This window comes from Oncorhynchus mykiss, chromosome 16 (genome assembly GCF_057628025.1).
Source record: "Oncorhynchus mykiss isolate SJ-2025 chromosome 16, ASM5762802v1, whole genome shotgun sequence".
In the NCBI taxonomy this organism is placed as follows: domain Eukaryota; kingdom Metazoa; phylum Chordata; class Actinopteri; order Salmoniformes; family Salmonidae; genus Oncorhynchus; species Oncorhynchus mykiss.
Window position 1 is genome coordinate 20308818 of NC_143037.1, and position 18205 is coordinate 20327022.

The window sequence follows — 18205 nt, forward strand, 5'->3', positions numbered from 1 at the left end:
GCCATTTGTTTAACCCTTTTACGTCCCTCTCTCCTCCACAGCATGTTTTTGGGGGTGAAGACAATGTCGCACGGGACAGCCATGTCACGTTGCCACGACAGCAATGTCACCTGGCCCTCTCTGCAGTGATCCTGCACAGCGAAGGATGCTGGGGAATAGCAAACACTATTATCCCGGGGAGGATGACAAGTATGGGGAGGATGAGGAAGAGGAAGAGGAGCAGGGACGAGAGAACAGAAAGGGGGAGAGTAGAGAGAAGGAGAATGGAGGGATAGAAGGGCTCGAGGAGATGGAGATAAAGGGAGGCAGACAATCACGCGAAGGTAAATGGGAGGGAGGTAAACCCTCGGCCATTGTGGTTGGAAGACAGAGAGGAGACCGGACACTGAGGCCAGCGAATCCAAGAAATAGAGGCATCCCCTATACATCCAATCAGGCCCCCCAAAAGCAGCAACACCATCTCATCCCAGCCAATCAGCAGCAGTATCACCCGGCCCCGTCCACTCAGACCCAGAAGAGACGCGCTCACATGGAGCGGAGTATGACCACAGTGGCGCCCATAGAGGACACTCACCTGACCATGATGGTGTTCCGCATTGGAATCCCTGACATCAAACAGACAGTAGGTGCATGTTTCATGGTACTGCTAAGTACAATTATGTCAAGCTGTTATTATATTCTTCTCACATTACTATCATTGGATACAGACAGTGTAACAGCCAAGCCCAGGCCAGAGATCAATCCTGAGGGGAACCATACTACATTCAGAACAACCATCTCTATCATATGGGTTATGAATCTATGAAGAACAGAGACTTGACTCAGGTTAGGCTACATGCAAGTGCTAAACACGGCTCACTTAATAATCCAAAGTAATTGACAGTGTTCTCACTTCTCAATGAAGTTAGCAATGATTTGAAGCGATAGATGCTTTCTCAGTACTGCATGGATAGGTGTGATTGTGGGTGAGAGTTGGCCAACCCCCTTGCTCCATACTGCAGCGGCATTTCAGGTGAGAATGAGTACCCTTTGTTAACCCCTCCCCTGTTATGACTCTTCTCCGTACTCCAATTCCCAGAACATTCCCAACTGTTCTACATGTCAGCTGATCTGCCCTCAATATAACAGTAATTGCTAATTATCTAATAGAGTTTTAATGAGTTTGAGGAGGGCGTGAACACAAAAGAGGGCATTTGGTGTCTTGGTCTTAAAGCACCGTCACCCACGGGGCATCCTAGACTACCCATTACCCACCCCAACAAACAACTTAAAGTACCTCGCACAGGAAATAGAATTGTTCAAAATTAGATGGAGAGAATGAGGAAATGAAGTTGAGTGGAGGCTGAAAGAGAAGGAGAGAGAAAGCGAGAGAGAGAAAGAGAAGGAGAGAGAGAGAGAGAAGCACAGGATGTTAGAGAGGGAGACAAAAAGAGGCATGAATAGGTCAAAAGAGGGGGATCAAGGTCACAAGCAACATACTTGGGATGAGAATTCCCAGGGACCTCACGTTACGATATTATCACCATACTTTGGTGCCGATATGACATGTATTGCAATTCGGTACTGCGATTTTATTGCGATTCGATGTTCCAAACATATTGCTCACCATATGTCTGCTGCAGGGGGACAAGAGTGAGCCCATGAGAACATTTGTTTTGATCAGTCATGGAAATAAAGGTGCTGAAAACAAATTGTCTCACGACTTAAAAAGAAGATGGAGAACAAGCTATGAAGGAAAAATACTGGAGTTTTGGTGCAGGTACAGCCGACTAGCGCAAAAATATTATTGCGATATTGTCAACAATAATATTGTGAAATATCACCAAAAATAATATCCCAATATGTAACTGTATAATTTTTTTCCCCCCAACACTACAACACACATCTCTGTACATTGATAAATCTCTCAGTAGTTAATGTCTGAACAATGATATACGGTGGGGCAAAAAAAGTATTTAGTCAGCCAACAATTGTGCAAGTTCTCCGACTTAAAAAGATGAGAGAGGCCTGTAATTTTCATCATAGGTACACTTCAACTATGACAGACAAAATGAGAAAAGAAAATAAAGAAAATCACATTGTAAGATTTTTTATGAATTTATTTGCAAATTATGGTTGAAAATAAGTATTTGTTCACCTACAAACAAGCAAGATTTCAGGCTCTCACAGACCTGTAACTTCTTCTTTAAGAGGCTCCTCTGTCCTCCACTCGTCACCTGTATTAATGGCACCTGTTTGAACTTGTTATCAGTATAAAAGACACCTGTCCACAACCTCAAACAGTCACACTCCAAACTCCACTATGGCCAAGACCAAAGAGCTGTCAAAGGACACCAGAAACAAAATTGTAGACCTGCACCAGGCTGGGAAGACTGAATCTGCAATAGGTAAGCAGCTTGGTTTGAAGAAATCAACTGTGGGAGCAATTATTAGGAAATGGAAGACATAGAAGGTCACTGATAATCTCCCTCGATCTGGGGCTCCACGCAAGATCTCACCCCGTGGGGTCAAAATGATCACAAGAACGGTGAGCAAAAATCCCAGAACCACACGGGGGGACCTAGTGAATGACCTGCAGAGAGCTGGGACCAAAGTAACAAAGCCTACCATCAGTAACACACTATGCCGCCAGGGACTCAAATCCTGCAGTGCCAGATGTGTCCCCCTGCTTAAGCCAATACATGTCCAGGCCCGTCTGAAGTTTGCTAGAGAGCATTTGGATGATCCAGAAGAAGATTGGGAGAATGTCAAATGGTCAGATGAAACCAAAATATAACTTTTTGGTAAAAACTCAACTCGTCGTGTTTGGAGGACAAAGAATGCTGAGTTGCATCCAAACAACACCATACCTACTGTGAAGCATGGGGGTGGAAACATCATGCTTTGGGGCTGTTTTTCTGCAAAGGGACCAGGACGACTGATCCGTTGAAAGGAAATAATGAATGGGGCCATGTATCGTGAGATTTTGAGTGAAAACCTCCTTCCATCAGCAAGGGCATTGAAGATGAAACGTGGCTGGGTCTTTCAGCATGACAATGATCCCAAACACACCGCCCAGGCAACAAAGGAGTGGCTTCGTAAGAAGCATTTCAAGGTCCTGGAGTGGCCTAGCCAGTCTCCAGATCTCAACCCCATAGAAAATCTTTGGAGGGAGTTGAAAGTCTGTGTTGTCCAGCAACAGCCCCAAAACATCACTGCTCTAGAGGATATCTGCATGGAGGAATGGGCCAAAATACCAGCAACAGTGTGTGAAAACCTTGTGAAGACTTACAGAAAACGTTTGACCTCTGTCATTGCCAACAAAGGGTATATAACAGTATTGAGATAAACTTTTGTTATTGACCAAATGCTTATTTTCCACCATAATTTGCAAATAAATTCATTACAGGCCTCTCTCATCTTTTTAAGTGGGAGAACTTGCACAATTGGTGGCTGACTAAATACTTTTTTGCCCCACTGTATTTAATGCAATGAGGATAGCTGCTGAGAGCATCCCAGAAGAGCCCTGTCAGAAACAACAGAATGATAGGGTGGAAGTGTCACACATATATAAAGTGCATTCGGAAAGTATTCAGACCCCTTCACTTTTTCCACATTTTTTTACGTTACAGCCTTATTCTAAAATTGATTAAATTGTTTTTTCCCCCTCATTAATCTACACACAATACCACAAAAACAGGTTTTTAGAAATATTTGCACATTTTTAACAAATCTGAAACTTAAATATCACATTTACATAAGTATTCAGACCTTTTACTCAGTACTTTGGTGAAGCACCTTTGGCAGCGATTACAGCCTTGATTCTTCTTGGGTATGACGCTACAAGCTTGCCAGACCTGTATTTGGGGAGTTTCTCCCATTCTTCTCTGCAGAATCTCTCAAGCTCTGTCAGGTCGGATGGGGAGTGTCGCTGCACAGCTATTTCCAGGTGTCTCCAGAGATGTATGATCGGGTTCATGTCCAGGCTCTGGCTGGACCACTCAAGAACATTCAGAGACTTGTCCCGAAGCAATTCCTGTGTTGTTTTGGCTGTGTGCTTAGGGTCATTGTCCTGTTGGAAGGTGAATCCTGAGTCTCTAGTCTCCCAGCCGCTGAAAAACATCCCCACAGCATGATGCTGCCTACAGAATCACCCGACCTCAACCCAATTGAGATGGTTTGGGATGAGTTGGAATGCAGATTGAAGGAAAAGCAGCCAACAAGTGCTCAGCATATGTGGGAACTTCTTCAAGGCTTTTGGAACAGCATTCCTCATGAAGCTGGTTGAGAGCATGCCAAGAGTGTGCAAAGCTGTCATCAATGCAAAGGGTGGCTATTTTGAAGAATCTGAAATACACTGCTCAAAAAAATAAAGGGAACACTAAAATAACACATCCTAGATCTGAATGAATTAAATATTCTTATTAAATACTTTTTTCTTTACATAGTTGAATGTGCTGACAACAAAATCACACAAAAATGATCAATGGAAATCAAATTTATCAACCCATGGAGGTCTGGATTTGGAGTCACACTCAAAATTAAAGTGGAAAACCACACTACAGGCTGATCCAACTTTGATGTAATGTCCTTAAAACAAGTCAAAATGAGGCTCAGTAGTGTGTGTGGCCTACACGTGCCTGTATAACCTCCCTACAACGCCTGGGCATGCTCCTGATGAGGTGGCGGATGGTCTCCTGAGGGATCTCCTCCCAGACCTAGACTAAAGCATCCGCCAACTCCTGGACAGTCTGTGGTGCATCGTGGCGTTGGTGGATGGAGCGAGACATGATGTCCCAGATGTGCTCAATTGGATTCAGGTCTGGGAAACGGGCGGGCCAGTCCATAGCATCAATGCCTTCCTCTTGCAGGACCTGCTGACACACTCCAGCCACATGAGGTCTAGCATTGTCTTGCATTAGGAGGAACCCAGGGCCAACAGCACCAGCATATGGTCTTACAAGGGGTCTGAGGATCTCATCTCGGTACCTAATGGCAGTCAGGCTACCTCTGGCGAGCACATGGAGGGCTGTGCGGCCCCCCAAAGAAATGCCACCCCACACCATGACTGACCCATCGCCAAACCGTTCATGCTGGAGGATGTTGCAGGCAGCAGAATGTTCTCCACGGCGTCTCCAGACTCTGTCATGTCTGTCACATGTGCTCAGTGTGAACCTGCTTTCATCTGTGAAGAGCACAGGGCGCCAGTGGCGAATTTGCCAATCTTCTCTGGCAAATGCCAAACGTCCTGCACGGTGTTGGGCTGTAAGCACAACCCCCACCTGTGGACGTCGGGCCCTCATACCACCCTCACGGAGTCTGTTTCTGACCGTTTGAGCAGACACATGCACATTTGTGGCCTGCTGGAGGTCATTTTGCAGGGCTCTGGCAGTGCTCCTCCTGCTCCTCCTTGCACAAAGGCGGAGGTAGCGGTCCTGCTGCTGGGTTGTTGCCCTCCTACGGCCTCCTCCACGTCTCCTGATGTACTGGCCTGTCTCCTGGTAGTGCCTCCATGCTCTGGACACTACACTGACAGACACAGCAAACCTTGCCACAGCTCGCATTGATGTGCCATCCTGGATGAGCTGCACTACCTGAGCCACTTGTGTGGGTTGTAGACTCCGTCTCATGCTACCACTAGAGTGAAAGCACCACCAGCATTCAAAAGTGACCAAAACATCAGCCAGGAAGCATAGGAACTGAGAAGTGGTCTGTGGTCACCACCTGCAGAACCACTCCTTTATTAGGGGTGTCTTGCTAATTGCCTATAATTTCCACCTGTTGTCTATTCCATTTGCACAACAGCATGTGAAATGTATTGTCAATCAGTGTTGCTTCCTAAGTGGACAGTTTGATTTCACAGAAGTGTGATTGACTTGGAGTTACATTGTGTTGTTTAAGTGTTCCCTTTATTTTTTGGAGCAGTGTATAAAATATATGTTGATTTGTTTAACACTTTTTTGGTTACTACGTGATTCCATATGTGTTATTTCATAGTTTTGATGTCTTCACTATTATTGTACGATGTAGAAAATAGTAAAAATGAAGAAAAAGTAAACCAGTGACAAACAATTTATATTTAATAAATGTTAAATCCAGGCTGTAACACAGCAACATGTGGAAAAAGTCAAGGGGTGTGAATACTTTCTGAAGTTCCGCTCTCTCCCAGGAATCACACACAAACACACACACACCATACATCTTGCATACACACGTCTCTCTCACACACAGACACACAGACACACATACTCGGGTATTTCCTCCAAGGGACGGCATTGCTATGGCAACGGGTACATTGCTCCTCTAATGATCTCGCCATGTGCTGTTGGCTACAGTATCAAACGGATAGACAGAAGGGGAGAAAACTATAGAAAATGTTGTCCCCCCCCCAAAAAAATAAAACAATAATATGGAAGAATACTCCACAAACATCAGCCTAAAATCAAATTAATGCAAAGTTACCAGATGCATATTAAAACATCAAAGACATTGTCCATTGTGACCAGAAAGCCTCTAATGTATCAAACACAGACGTACGTGGGGGTAACGCGCTTTATCCTCTAAAGAAGTCTATGAAGAAAATCTCTGTCTTCCATTGATTGCAATGCAGGTCTAAGGTTATGGCTAAGGCAGATAATTGGTTTAGTTGACAGAGTGAGTGTTGTACTCTGGGTCCTAGTAAATATTGGCTCTCATTGTGTGTCTTGAGTCTTGTTAATAGACACAGTTAATAGACATGGCGACTGATTAATAATTTACACACCTTTCATTTGTATACAAATGAGTCAGAATGGTGATAGCGAATCGGTGGCTTGGCAGCGAATGAGCACATTTGATGCTCAGTAGTTAGTGTGCTAGATCAGTTAGATTATTTGTTCATTTCAAGTAGAGTAAACATGATAATTGTCAGTTTTCAATGGGACCAGTAAAAGGCCATTGATAGAAAGGTGAAACCAATTTCCATAAAGTACTTTCTACCTCTACTTTTAAAACAAACTCTTGTCAATCACATGCCGTTAATACAGCCTTGTTGCTAAAATGTCACCATGTTATGAATAATTAACTGCCATGATGCTTTAGATTTGGATCACAAATTGTATGCCAAGCTAATTATACACCTTCCAGTCAAATCAAATGGCATTTAAAATGTAGAACTCACCTTTGCCCCAATCCTTGCTTCCATTCAAAACTCACGCATGCACGCACACACATGCACACACACACATGCACACCACCTTGAAAATAATACACTCGTGATTTTCATACCTATTAACTGTCCACTGTGCTCTCTCGTCTCTCGTCTCCTCCCTCTGTCAGAGGTGTCTGCAGTTTGACCCTGACTTCACGGTGTGGAGTGCCAAGCAGCAGGTCGTCTGTTCGCTGAGCGAGCCACTGTGGGACATCTACAACTATGGCCTCTTCCAGCCCGCCGGAGAGGGACGAGACGCCATGTTCCTGGAGGAGGAGCGCTGCCTCCGAGACTACCCACAGTCCTTTGAGAAAGGGGTGCCTTACCTGGAGGTATTTTGATGGGAGACACTGGATGTTAGAGAGTGATGCAATAATAATACACTACCGTTCCAAAGTTTGGGGTCACTTACAAATGTACTTGTTTTTGAAAGAAAAGCTACTTTTTTTGTCCATTAAAATAACATCAAATTGATCTGAAATACAGTGTAGACATTGTTAATGTTGTAAATGACTATTGTAGCTGGAAATGGCTGATTTGTTTAATGGAATATCTACATAGGCGTACAGAGGCCCATTGTCAGCAACCATCACTCCTGTGTTCCAATGGCACGTTGTGTTAGCTAATCCAAGTTTATCATTTTAAAAGGCTAATTTATCATTAGAAAACCCTTTTGCAATTATGTTAGCACAGTTGAAAACTGTTGTTCTGAATTAAAGAAGTAATAAAACTGGCCATCTTTAGACTAATTGAGCATCTGGAGCATCAGCATGTGTGGGTTCGATTACAGGCTTAAAATGGGCAGAAACAAAGACCTTTCTTCTGAAACTCGTCAGTTTATTCTTGTTCTGAGAAATGAAGGCTATTCCATGCGAGAAGTGGGAGGCCCCGGTGCACAACTGCGCAAGAGGACAAATACATTAGAGTGTCTAGTTTGAGAAATGCATCCCGGAGTCGCCTCTTCACTGTTGACGTTGAGACTGGTGTTTTGCTGGTACTATGTGTGCTAACTGTGCTAGGAGCTGGCTAACATAATTGCAAAAGGGTTTTCTAATGATCAATTACCCTTTCAAAATAATAAACTTGGATTAGCTAACACAACGTGCAATTGGAACACAGGAGTGATGGTTGCTGATAATGGGCCTCTACAGTATGTAAAGTTGAAGTTGGAAGTTTACATACACTTAAGTTGGAGTCATTAAAACTCATTTTTCAACCACTCCACAAATGTCTTGTTAATAAACTATAGTTTTTGCAAGTCGGTTAGGACATCTAATTTGTGCATTTGACACAAGTAATTTTTCCAACCATTGTTTACAGACAGATTACAAACCTGACTCAGTTACATCTGCTCTATCAGGAGGAATGGGCCAAAATTCCCCCAACTTATTGTGGGAAGCTTGTGGAAGGCTACCCAAAACGTTTGACCCAAGTGAAACAATTTAAAGGCAATGCTACCCAATACTAATTGAGTGTATGTAAACTTCTGACCTACTGGGAATGTGATGAAAAAAGCTGAAATAAAATAATTCTCTCCTATTATTCTGACATTTCACATTCTTAAAATAAAGTAGTGATCCTAACTGACCTAAGACAGCTACAATAGTCATTTACAACATTAACAATGTCTACACTGTATTTCTGATCAATTTGATGTTATTTTAATGGACAAAAAAAATGGCTTTTCTTTCAAAAACAAAGACATTTCTAAGTGACCCCAAACTTTTGAACGGTAGTGTATTTGTATCCTATTTAGCTTGAGACTTTTCGGGGAGTGCATTTAAAAACTCACTAAGACTAATGGGCTGCCCCCAAGTCAGATTTTCATTGCATTTTCTTTAACTGACTTGATATGAATGGGTTTGACCTCAACCTTAACCACAACCAGCTTGTAGGTCAAAACAGATTTGGATCGATGTATTTATTATACATTTGCTTTTTAGTGTGTTTGCAGTGCTTCGATTTTTCACTGCGGAGCTTCACTTACTGTGAAACCAATACACAGTACAGTGATACCCATGCACTGGTATTATGATGCCCTCTGGTGGTATGTCTGTTGTGGGTGTTTATGACCTGGGTGGGGTTCCAAATATGTAAGAGGTCAGGGCTAGAGTTGGTTCCAGAAGGACTACAGTGTTTAGATTAGGCAAGGTTGAAGCCAGGGGTATGAAAATAACGTGTTTTCATCCTTCAGATTGCTTTAAAGATTTGATTCTACTGCAAATGTTTTCTGTTCCACAGTTTAGGTACAAGACCAGGGTATACAAACAAACAAACCTGGATGAAAAACTACTTACTAAACTGCACACCAAGGTACTTCCTATGTCCCTTGTTGTAGGTGAAAGATATTTGTACAGCTATGGAAATGAAAGTTTATGGCAGACTGTGGCAGACAATGTTTTTAATGTCCAGTGAACATCTTCCATTGCAGGCGAGTCTGAAAAAGTTCATGGACTACATTGTGAGTGGATCATTAGATAAGATATCAAAGGTCCTGGACAAAGGTCTCGACCCAAACTACCATGACCCTGACAATGGAGGTGAGTTGAAAACTAGCTTGATAGGGTTACCACTGCATGACTCTGACACTGTTTTCAGTCAAATCTCAAATGATCATTACCGATATTAACAACCCCCATAATCTCAAACTCTTTCCCTGCTCCCTCCCTCTCTTCTTGATCCTCCATTTCCCCCTCCCTCCTTTCTCTCTCTCCCTCCTCTTCAGAGTCTCCCCTGTCTGTGGCGGTGCAATCTGGTATGACAGTGGAGGGGATCAGGACGCTCGTTCAAGGTGGGGCCCATGTCGACTTCAGAACCAGAGATGGACTGACAGCTGTACACAAGGCTGTCAAGGCACACAATCATGTTGCGCTGCTGGTAACTAGGACTCCACACACACACACACACACACACACACACACACACACACACACACACACACACACACACACACACGGGGCGGCAGGGTAGCCTAGTGGTTAGAGCGTTGGACTAGTAACCGGAAGGTTCATACCCCCGAGCTGACAAGGTACAAATCTGTCGCTCTGCCCCTGAACAGGCAGTTAACCCACTGTTCCTAGGCCGTCATTGAAAATAAGAATTTGTTCTTAACTGACTTGCCTAGTTAAATAAAGGTTAAATAAAAAACACACACACACACATCATGGGTTTAATAAGCATGTATTTTCTCCATCCTTGCCAGGCTCTACTGTCCCTGGGAGCGTCTCCTGATTACAAAGACAGATGTTGCCTGACCCCGCTGTACCACTCAGTGCTGATAGGTGGCGACACCTCCTGCTGCGAGACCCTACTCTACTACAGGGCCAGACTGGGAGTGAGAGATGAAAACGGCTGGGAGGAGTCTCACCAGGTATCCGTCTGGCTGTCTAAAGCAGATCAATCCCCCCCCCCAAAAAAAAATAATCACCTCCATCCGTATGATCGTCACAAACAATGTCTCAGACAGCACTGGCCCTATTTTGACTCAAATTGGCTGAGGGACGTGTCTTGCCATAGAGATCTGATATCTACAAAACTACACTGACTGGACCAAGGCGGTAGCTACAGTAATGAACTGAAATGTGTTTTGTCACACGCAATAACTGTTTTTTTTGTGGAAGGTGACATGTATACTGTTGTTTTTATGTCTATTCATATTTTTCTCTTCTGTGTATTATCATACGTTGGTATAGTACATTAGGTTTTTACTTTCCTTTCAGTCTCCTGTCCTGTCCATGTCTTAAACATTTCATCCCTCTTTTTCTACTCTCCATTCTCCTCCATTGAGAAACACTCTCACTCATCTCTTTCCATTCATTCCCTTTCCTCCGCTCTTCCTTTCTCTCCACAGCTCAGGGATGAAGAGGAATTTGGAATGCAAGAAATACACAAGGTACTCATCATGTAATCCATTAATACTTCGATTTAAGTCATGAATACTTAGGGTCATGACCTTACATAACCTTCCATGGTCTCAAAGTGGTTAAGAAAAAATATTATAGAAAGAAAGAAAGAAAGGGGAGATTGGTCATTTCTTCCTGAAACAGTGATCCTTCCCAAGTGCCAAATCCTTACTCGTATCTCATGTAACTGTTGAGTCCAATGCGAATAGACTTTAGATACCATCCCGTGCTGACATCTTCTATCTCTGCATCTTTTTCTGTGCTGTGCTGTTCACCAGTGTGGTGTCATGCTATTTTACTTTTGTTCATGTTAGCTTGTGTAGTGTCCTGTGGTACTTCTTTTAATTTGGTTTCTTGTGTTATTTCAAGTGCAAAAAAGAAAGAGCAAATCTTTAAGCAGAAGGGGAAGTCAAAGGCGTATTTATATCATTTTATTCATCAACTCTATATCTTTCTATTCTGTTTATCTTTCACGTTGTCACAAATGTTGCTACATACAGTATATTTCATTTATTTGAAATTGATTGTGACGTGATGATCCTTCTACAACCCCTGAGATTTTCTATTGCTAATAATTGTCATATTTAGATACTTTCTTTATACACCCTCCCCCAAGGCCTGCCAGAATGGTTTTGCCCAGCACCTGGAGCACCTTCTGTTCTATGGGGCAGATACCACTTCTCAGAATGCCTCAGGGAACACTGCACTTCACATTTGTGCTCTGTATAATAAGGTAAGTACCATTTAAAATGTGCAATAAAGAGTGTGTGTTTCCATTCAAAGTTGAACTTAAAGAAACTGGTATGTGAGTTCCAAAACTACTGTATGATATTTTAGTCCTGAATCAAGTTATTAATGTCCAATGCAGCCATTTTTATCGAAATATCAAATAATTTCTGGATAACAATGAAGTACCTTTACAATTAAAATGGTAAAAAAATGAACAAATAGTTTTTTTTAGCAAAGAGCAATTTCTCAAGCAAGTATGTTGCTAGGACTGTCTGGGAGTGGTTTGAGTGGGGAGGGGAAAACATTACATTTGCTGTTATTGGTAGAGAGGCTTGTATCTCTTTCTTATTGGTCTAATTAAGTAATATAACAAAACTCCCTCTCACCAAAACAGGGTGAAATTTAAGGTGGCCTTTAAAAACATCTCTTAAACTAAAAGGGCATTGTCATAATTTTCACAATTTCACATAATTATTCCAACCTCAAAGTGTGGAAATAGAAATAAAACACAGGAAATTACATTTTTGACTGCACTGGGCCTTAAAACAGCGACTTTCTTTCTGGCCTATCAGGAAAGCTGTGTTCGTGTTCTGCTCTACAGAGGTGCCAATAAGGAAATGAAGAACAAGCATGGACAAACCCCCTTTCAGGTATCAATAACAACTTCATGTTTTCAGTTTATATATATATACTGCCGACTTCGCCAAATGTAATCAGGATTGTTATAGGTACTAGGCGGTACTAGACGACCAGTTTTGATAGCCTTTAGCCGTACCCTCATCCTACTCCTCCTCTGTTCCTCGGGTGATGTAGAGGTTAACCCAGGCCCTGTGTGTCACCAGGTGCTCTCATTTGTTTACTTCTTTAAGCGTAAAAGCCTTGGTTTCATGCATGTTAACATCAAAAGCCTCCTCCCTAAGTTTATTTTACTCACTGCTTTAGCACACTCCGCCAACCCTTGTTCTTGCCGTGTCTGAATCCTGGTTTAGGAAGGCCACCAAATATTCTGAGATTTCCATCCCCAACTACAACAATTTCCGTCAAGATAGAACTGCCAAAGGGGGAGGAGTTGCAATCTACTGCAGAGATAGCCTGCAAAGTTCTGTCATACCTTCCAGATCTATGCCCAAACATTTCGAAGCTTCTAATTTTAAAAATTAATCTCTCCAGAATTAAGTCTCTCACTGTTGCCACCTGTTATAGACCCCCCTCAGCTCACAGCTGTGCCCTGGACACCATATGTGAATTGATCTATAGATTGTTCTGTTAGGTAACCTAAACTGGGATATGCTTAACACCCCGGCAGTCCTACAGTCTAAGCTAGATGCCCTCAATCTCACACAAATTATCAAGGAACCCACCAGGTACAACCCTAAATCTGTGAACATGGGCACCCTGATAGATATTATCCTGAACAACTTGCCCTCCAAATACACCTCTGCTCTTTCAATCAGGATCTCAGCGATCACTGCCTCATTGCCTGCATCCGCTATGGGTCCGCGGTCAAACAACCACCCCTCATCACTGTGAAACACTCCCTAAAACACGTCTGCGATGAGCAAACCTTTCTTATTGACCTGGCCCGGGTATCCTGGAAGGATATTGACCTCATCCCATCAGTAGAGGATGCCTGGTCATCCATTAAAAGTCATTTCCTCACCATCTTAAATAAGCAAGTCCCTTTCAAAAAATGTAGAACTAAGAATAAATATATAGCCCTTGGTTCTCTCCACTGCCCTCGACCAGCACAAAGAAATCCTGTGGCGATTTGCACTAGCATCGAATAGTCCCCGTGATATGCAACTTTCAAGGAAAGTCAGGACAGAACAGAAATTTGCATCCTGTAGCTCTAACTCCAAAAAGTTTTGGGACACGGTAAAGTCCATGGAGAATAAGAGCATCTCCTCCCAGCTGCCCACTGCACTGAGGCTAGGAAACACTGTCACCACCAATAAATCCACGATAATTGAGAATTTCAATAAGCATTTCTCTACGGCTGGCCATGCTTTCCTGCTGGCTACCCCGACCCCGGCCAACCGCTCTGCACCCGCCGCAGCTAGTTGCCCAAGCCTCCCCAGCTTCTCCTTCACCCCAATCCAGATAGCAGATGTTCTAAAAGAGCTGCAAAACCTGGACCCATACAAATCAGCTGGGCTAGACAATCTGGACCATCTCTTTCTAAAATTATCCGCCGCCATTGTTGCAACCCCTATTACCAGTCTGTTCAACCTCTCTTTCTTATCGTCTGAGATTCCTAAAGATTGGAAAGCTACCGCAGTTATCTCCCTACACTCTAGACCCAAACTGTTACAGACCTATATCCATCCTGCCCTGCCTTTCTAAAGTCTTCGAAAGCCAAGTTAACAAACAGATCACTGACCATTTCGAATCCCACCGTACCTTCTCCGCTGTGCAATCCGGTTTCCGAGCTGTTCACGGGTGCACCTCAGCCACACTCAAGGTACTAAACGATATCATAACTGCCATCGCTAAAAGACAGTACTGTGCTGCCGTCTTCATCGACCTTGCCAAGGCTTTCGACCCTGTGAATCATCGTATTCTTATCGGCAGACTCAACAGCTGCCTCGCCTTGTTCACCAACTACTTCTCAGATAGAGTTCAATGTGTCAAATCGGAGGGCCTGTTGTCCGGACCTCTGGCAGTCTCTATGGGGGTACCACAGGGTTCAATTCTTGGGCTTACTCTTTTCTCTGTATATATCAACGATGTCGTTCTTGCTGCAGGGGATTCCTTGATCCACCTCTACGCAGGTGACACCATTCTGTAAACATCTGGCACTTCTTTGGACACTGTTTTAACAAACCTCCAAACGAGCTTCAATGCCATACAACACTCCTTCCATGGCCTCCAACTGCTCTTAAACGCTAGTAAAACTAAATGCATGCTTTTCAACTGATCGCTGCCCGCACCTGCCCGCCCGTCCAGCGTCACTACTCTGGACGGTTCTGACTTAGAATATGTGGACAACTACAAATACCTAGGTGTCTGGCTAGACTGTAAACTCTCCTTCCAGACTCATATTAAACATCTCCAATCCAAAAATAAATCTAGAATCGGCTTCCTATTTCGAAAAAAAAACCCTCCTTCACTCACGCTGCCAAAAATACCCTCGTAAAACGGACACTTCTACCGATCCTCGACTTCTGCGATGTAATTTACAAAATAGCCTCCAACACTCTACTCAGCAAACTGAACGCAGTCTATCACAGTGCCATCTGTTTTGTCACCAAAGCCCAAAATACCACCCACCACTGTATGCTTTCGTCGGCTGGCCCTCGCTACATATTCGTTGCCAGACCCACTGGCTCCAGGTCATCTATAAGTCTTTGCTAGGTAAAGCTCCACCTTATTTCAGCTTACTGGTCACCATAACAACACCCACCCGTAGCACACGCTCCAGCAGGTACAGTGCCTTGCGAAAGTATTCGGCCCCCTTGAACTTTGCGACCTTTTGCCACATTTCAGGCTTCAAACAAAAAGATATAAAACTGTATTTTTTTGTGAAGAATCAACAACAAGTGGGACACAATCATGAAGTGGAACAACATTTATTGGATATTTCAAACTTTTTTAACAAATCAAAAACTGAAAAATTGGGCGTGCAAAATTATTCAGCCCCCTTAAGTTAATACTTTGTAGCGCCACCTTTTGCTGCGATTACAGCTGTAAGTCGCTTGGGGTATGTCTCTATCAGTTTTGCACATCGAGAGACTGACATTTTTTCCCATTCCTCCTTGCAAAACAGCTCGAGCTCAGTGAGGTTGGATGGAGAGCATTTGTGAACAGCAGTTTTCAGTTCTTTCCACAGATTCTCGATTGGATTCAGGTCTGGACTTTGACTTGGCCATTCTAACACCTGGATATGTTTATTTTTGAACCATTCCATTGTAGATTTTGCTTTATGTTTTGGATCATTGTCTTGTTGGAAGACAAATCTCGTCCCAGTCTCAGGTCTTTTGCAGACTCCATCAGGTTTTCTTCCAGAATGGTCCTGTATTTGGCTCCATCCATCTACCCATCAATTTTAACCATCTTCCCTGTCCCTGCTGAAGAAAAGCAGGCCCAAACCATGATGCTGCCACCACCATGTTTGACAGTGGGGGTGGTGTGTTCAGCTGTGTTGCTTTTACGCCAAACATAACGTTTTGCATTGTTGCCAAAAAGTTCAATTTTGGTTTCATCTGACCAGAGCACCTTCTTCCACATGTCTCCCAGGTGTGTCTCCCAGGTGGCTTGTGGCAAACTTTAAACAACACTTTTTATGGATATCTTTAAGAAATGGTTTTCTTCTTGCCACTCTTCCATAAAGGCCAGATTTGTGCAATATACGACTGATTGTTGTCCTATGGACAGAGTCTCCCACCTCAGCTGTAGATCTCTGCAGTTCATCCAGAGTGATCATGGGCCTCTTGGCTGCATCTCTGATCGGTCTTCTCCTTGTATGAGCTGAAAGTTTAGAGGGACGGCCAGGTCTTGGTAGATTTGCAGTGGTCTGATACTCCTTCCATTTCAATATTATCGCTTGCACAGTGCTCCTTGGGATGTTTAAAGCTTGGGAAATCTTTTTGTATCCAAATCCGGCTTTAAACTTCTTTACAACAGTATCTCGGACCTGCCTGGTGTGTTCCTTGTTCTTCATGATGCTCTCTGCGCTTTTGACGGACCTCTGAGACTATCACAGTGCAGGTGCATTTATACGGAGACTTGATTACACACAGGTGGATTGTATTTATCATCATTAGTCATTTAGGTCAACATTGGATCATTCAGAGATCCTCACTGAACTTCTGGAGAGAGTTTGCTGCACTGAAAGTAAAGGGGCTGAATAATTTTGCACGCCCGATTTTTCAGTTTTTGATTTGTTAAAAAAGTTTGAAATATCCAATAAATGTCGTTCCACATCATGAATGTGTCCCACTTGTTGTTGATTCTTCACAAAAAAATACAGTTTTATATCTTTATGTTTGAAGCCTGAAATGTGGCAAAAGGTCGCAAAGTTCAAGAGGGCCGAATACTTTCGCAAGGCACTGTATATCTCACTCGTCATCCCCAAGCCAACACCTGCTTTGGCCGCCTTTCCTTCCAGTTCTCTGCTGCCAATGACTGGAAAGAATTGCAAAAATCGCTGAAGTTGGAGACATATCTCCCTCACTGACTTTAAGCATCAGCTATCTGAGCAGCTTACAGATCGCTGCAGCTGTACGCAGCCCATCTGTAAATAGCCCATCTTACTATCTACCTCATCCCCATATTGTTTAAAAAAAACTTTTTTGCTCATTTAAACACAAGTATTTCTACTTGCACATCATCATCAGCACATCTATCACTCCAGTGTTAATTTGCTCAATTGTAATTACTTCGCTACTATGGCCTATTTATTGCCTTACCTCCTTACGCCATGTGCACATACTGTATATAGACTTTTTCTATTGTATTATTGACTGTATGTTTGTTTATTCCATGTGTAACTCTGTGTTGTTGTTTGTGTGGCACTGCTTTGCTTTATCTTGGCCAGGTCTCAGTTGTAAATGAGAACTTGTTCTCAACTGGCCTACCTGGTTAAATAAAGGTGAAATTAAAAAATAAAATAAATCGGTAAATAAACCATTGAGTTAATAATCAGTTACTTGTTTTACATGTGTTATTTGCAAAGCATTTATCAAATTCTGTGTTTTTGTAGAATTGTTCCTGTACATGGAGCATGTATTGTGTTGCACAGTTGCATGTAATTGTGTGTCTACATGTGTTTGTGTTTTGAAGGTAGCAGTAATGTCAGGCCATTTTGAAATCGGGGAAATCATCAAAAACCACAGAGATGCAGATGTAGGTAAGTTTTGGTCCTCCACTTGGGTTATCTTCAGATTCGGGAGTGATTGATAGTGTGTTTTGATGAATGAGTGTCTACTATATTTATTTTGTTCTGTCTGCTATAAAACACCTTTCAGTGCATCATTTGGTATGAATGTCCTGCTTCCTCAATCAACCTTTGACTCACAATATATGTTGTCTTTTGTCATCTTATTAAGTTGTTTTATCACACTGGTAGATAGTATTTGTTCGCGGTGCATTGGATCAGAATAGAGGCTAATCCCTAGACATTTTGCAAACGATGTTGTTTCTGAAAGCACTGTGTTGGTTCAGAGGTGGCCTAAACTTGTTTCAACTGGCGTTAGCTGAATGACTGGGAGTCTATGGTAACCTCTTATTTTTTTTTAACTAGGCAAGTCAGTTAAGAACAAATGTTTATTTACAATGACAGCCTACCAGGAAACAGTGGGTTAACTGCCTTGTTCAGAGGCAGAACGTCAGAATGTCTTTTTTAACTTGTCAGCTCGGGGATCGGTTACTGACCCAACGCTCTAACCACTAGGCTACCTGCCGCCCC

At 42.9% G+C, this 18205-nt stretch overlaps 1 protein-coding gene across 1 annotated transcript in view; it reads left to right on the plus strand.

Annotated features, from left to right (window-relative positions):
* The window catches only part of LOC110492850 (SH3 and multiple ankyrin repeat domains protein 1), a 57712-nt gene that overhangs the window by 19437 nt on the left and 20070 nt on the right, over positions 1 to 18205 (plus strand). Inside the window, 10 exon segments of the mRNA XM_036946466.2 lie at positions 42 to 622; positions 7297 to 7500; positions 9410 to 9481; positions 9600 to 9708; positions 9894 to 10045; positions 10371 to 10538; positions 11019 to 11060; positions 11687 to 11803; positions 12372 to 12449; positions 17581 to 17647. Of these exon segments, the coding sequence (XP_036802361.2) occupies positions 104 to 622; positions 7297 to 7500; positions 9410 to 9481; positions 9600 to 9708; positions 9894 to 10045; positions 10371 to 10538; positions 11019 to 11060; positions 11687 to 11803; positions 12372 to 12449; positions 17581 to 17647 (1528 nt within the window). The 5' untranslated portion in view covers positions 42 to 103.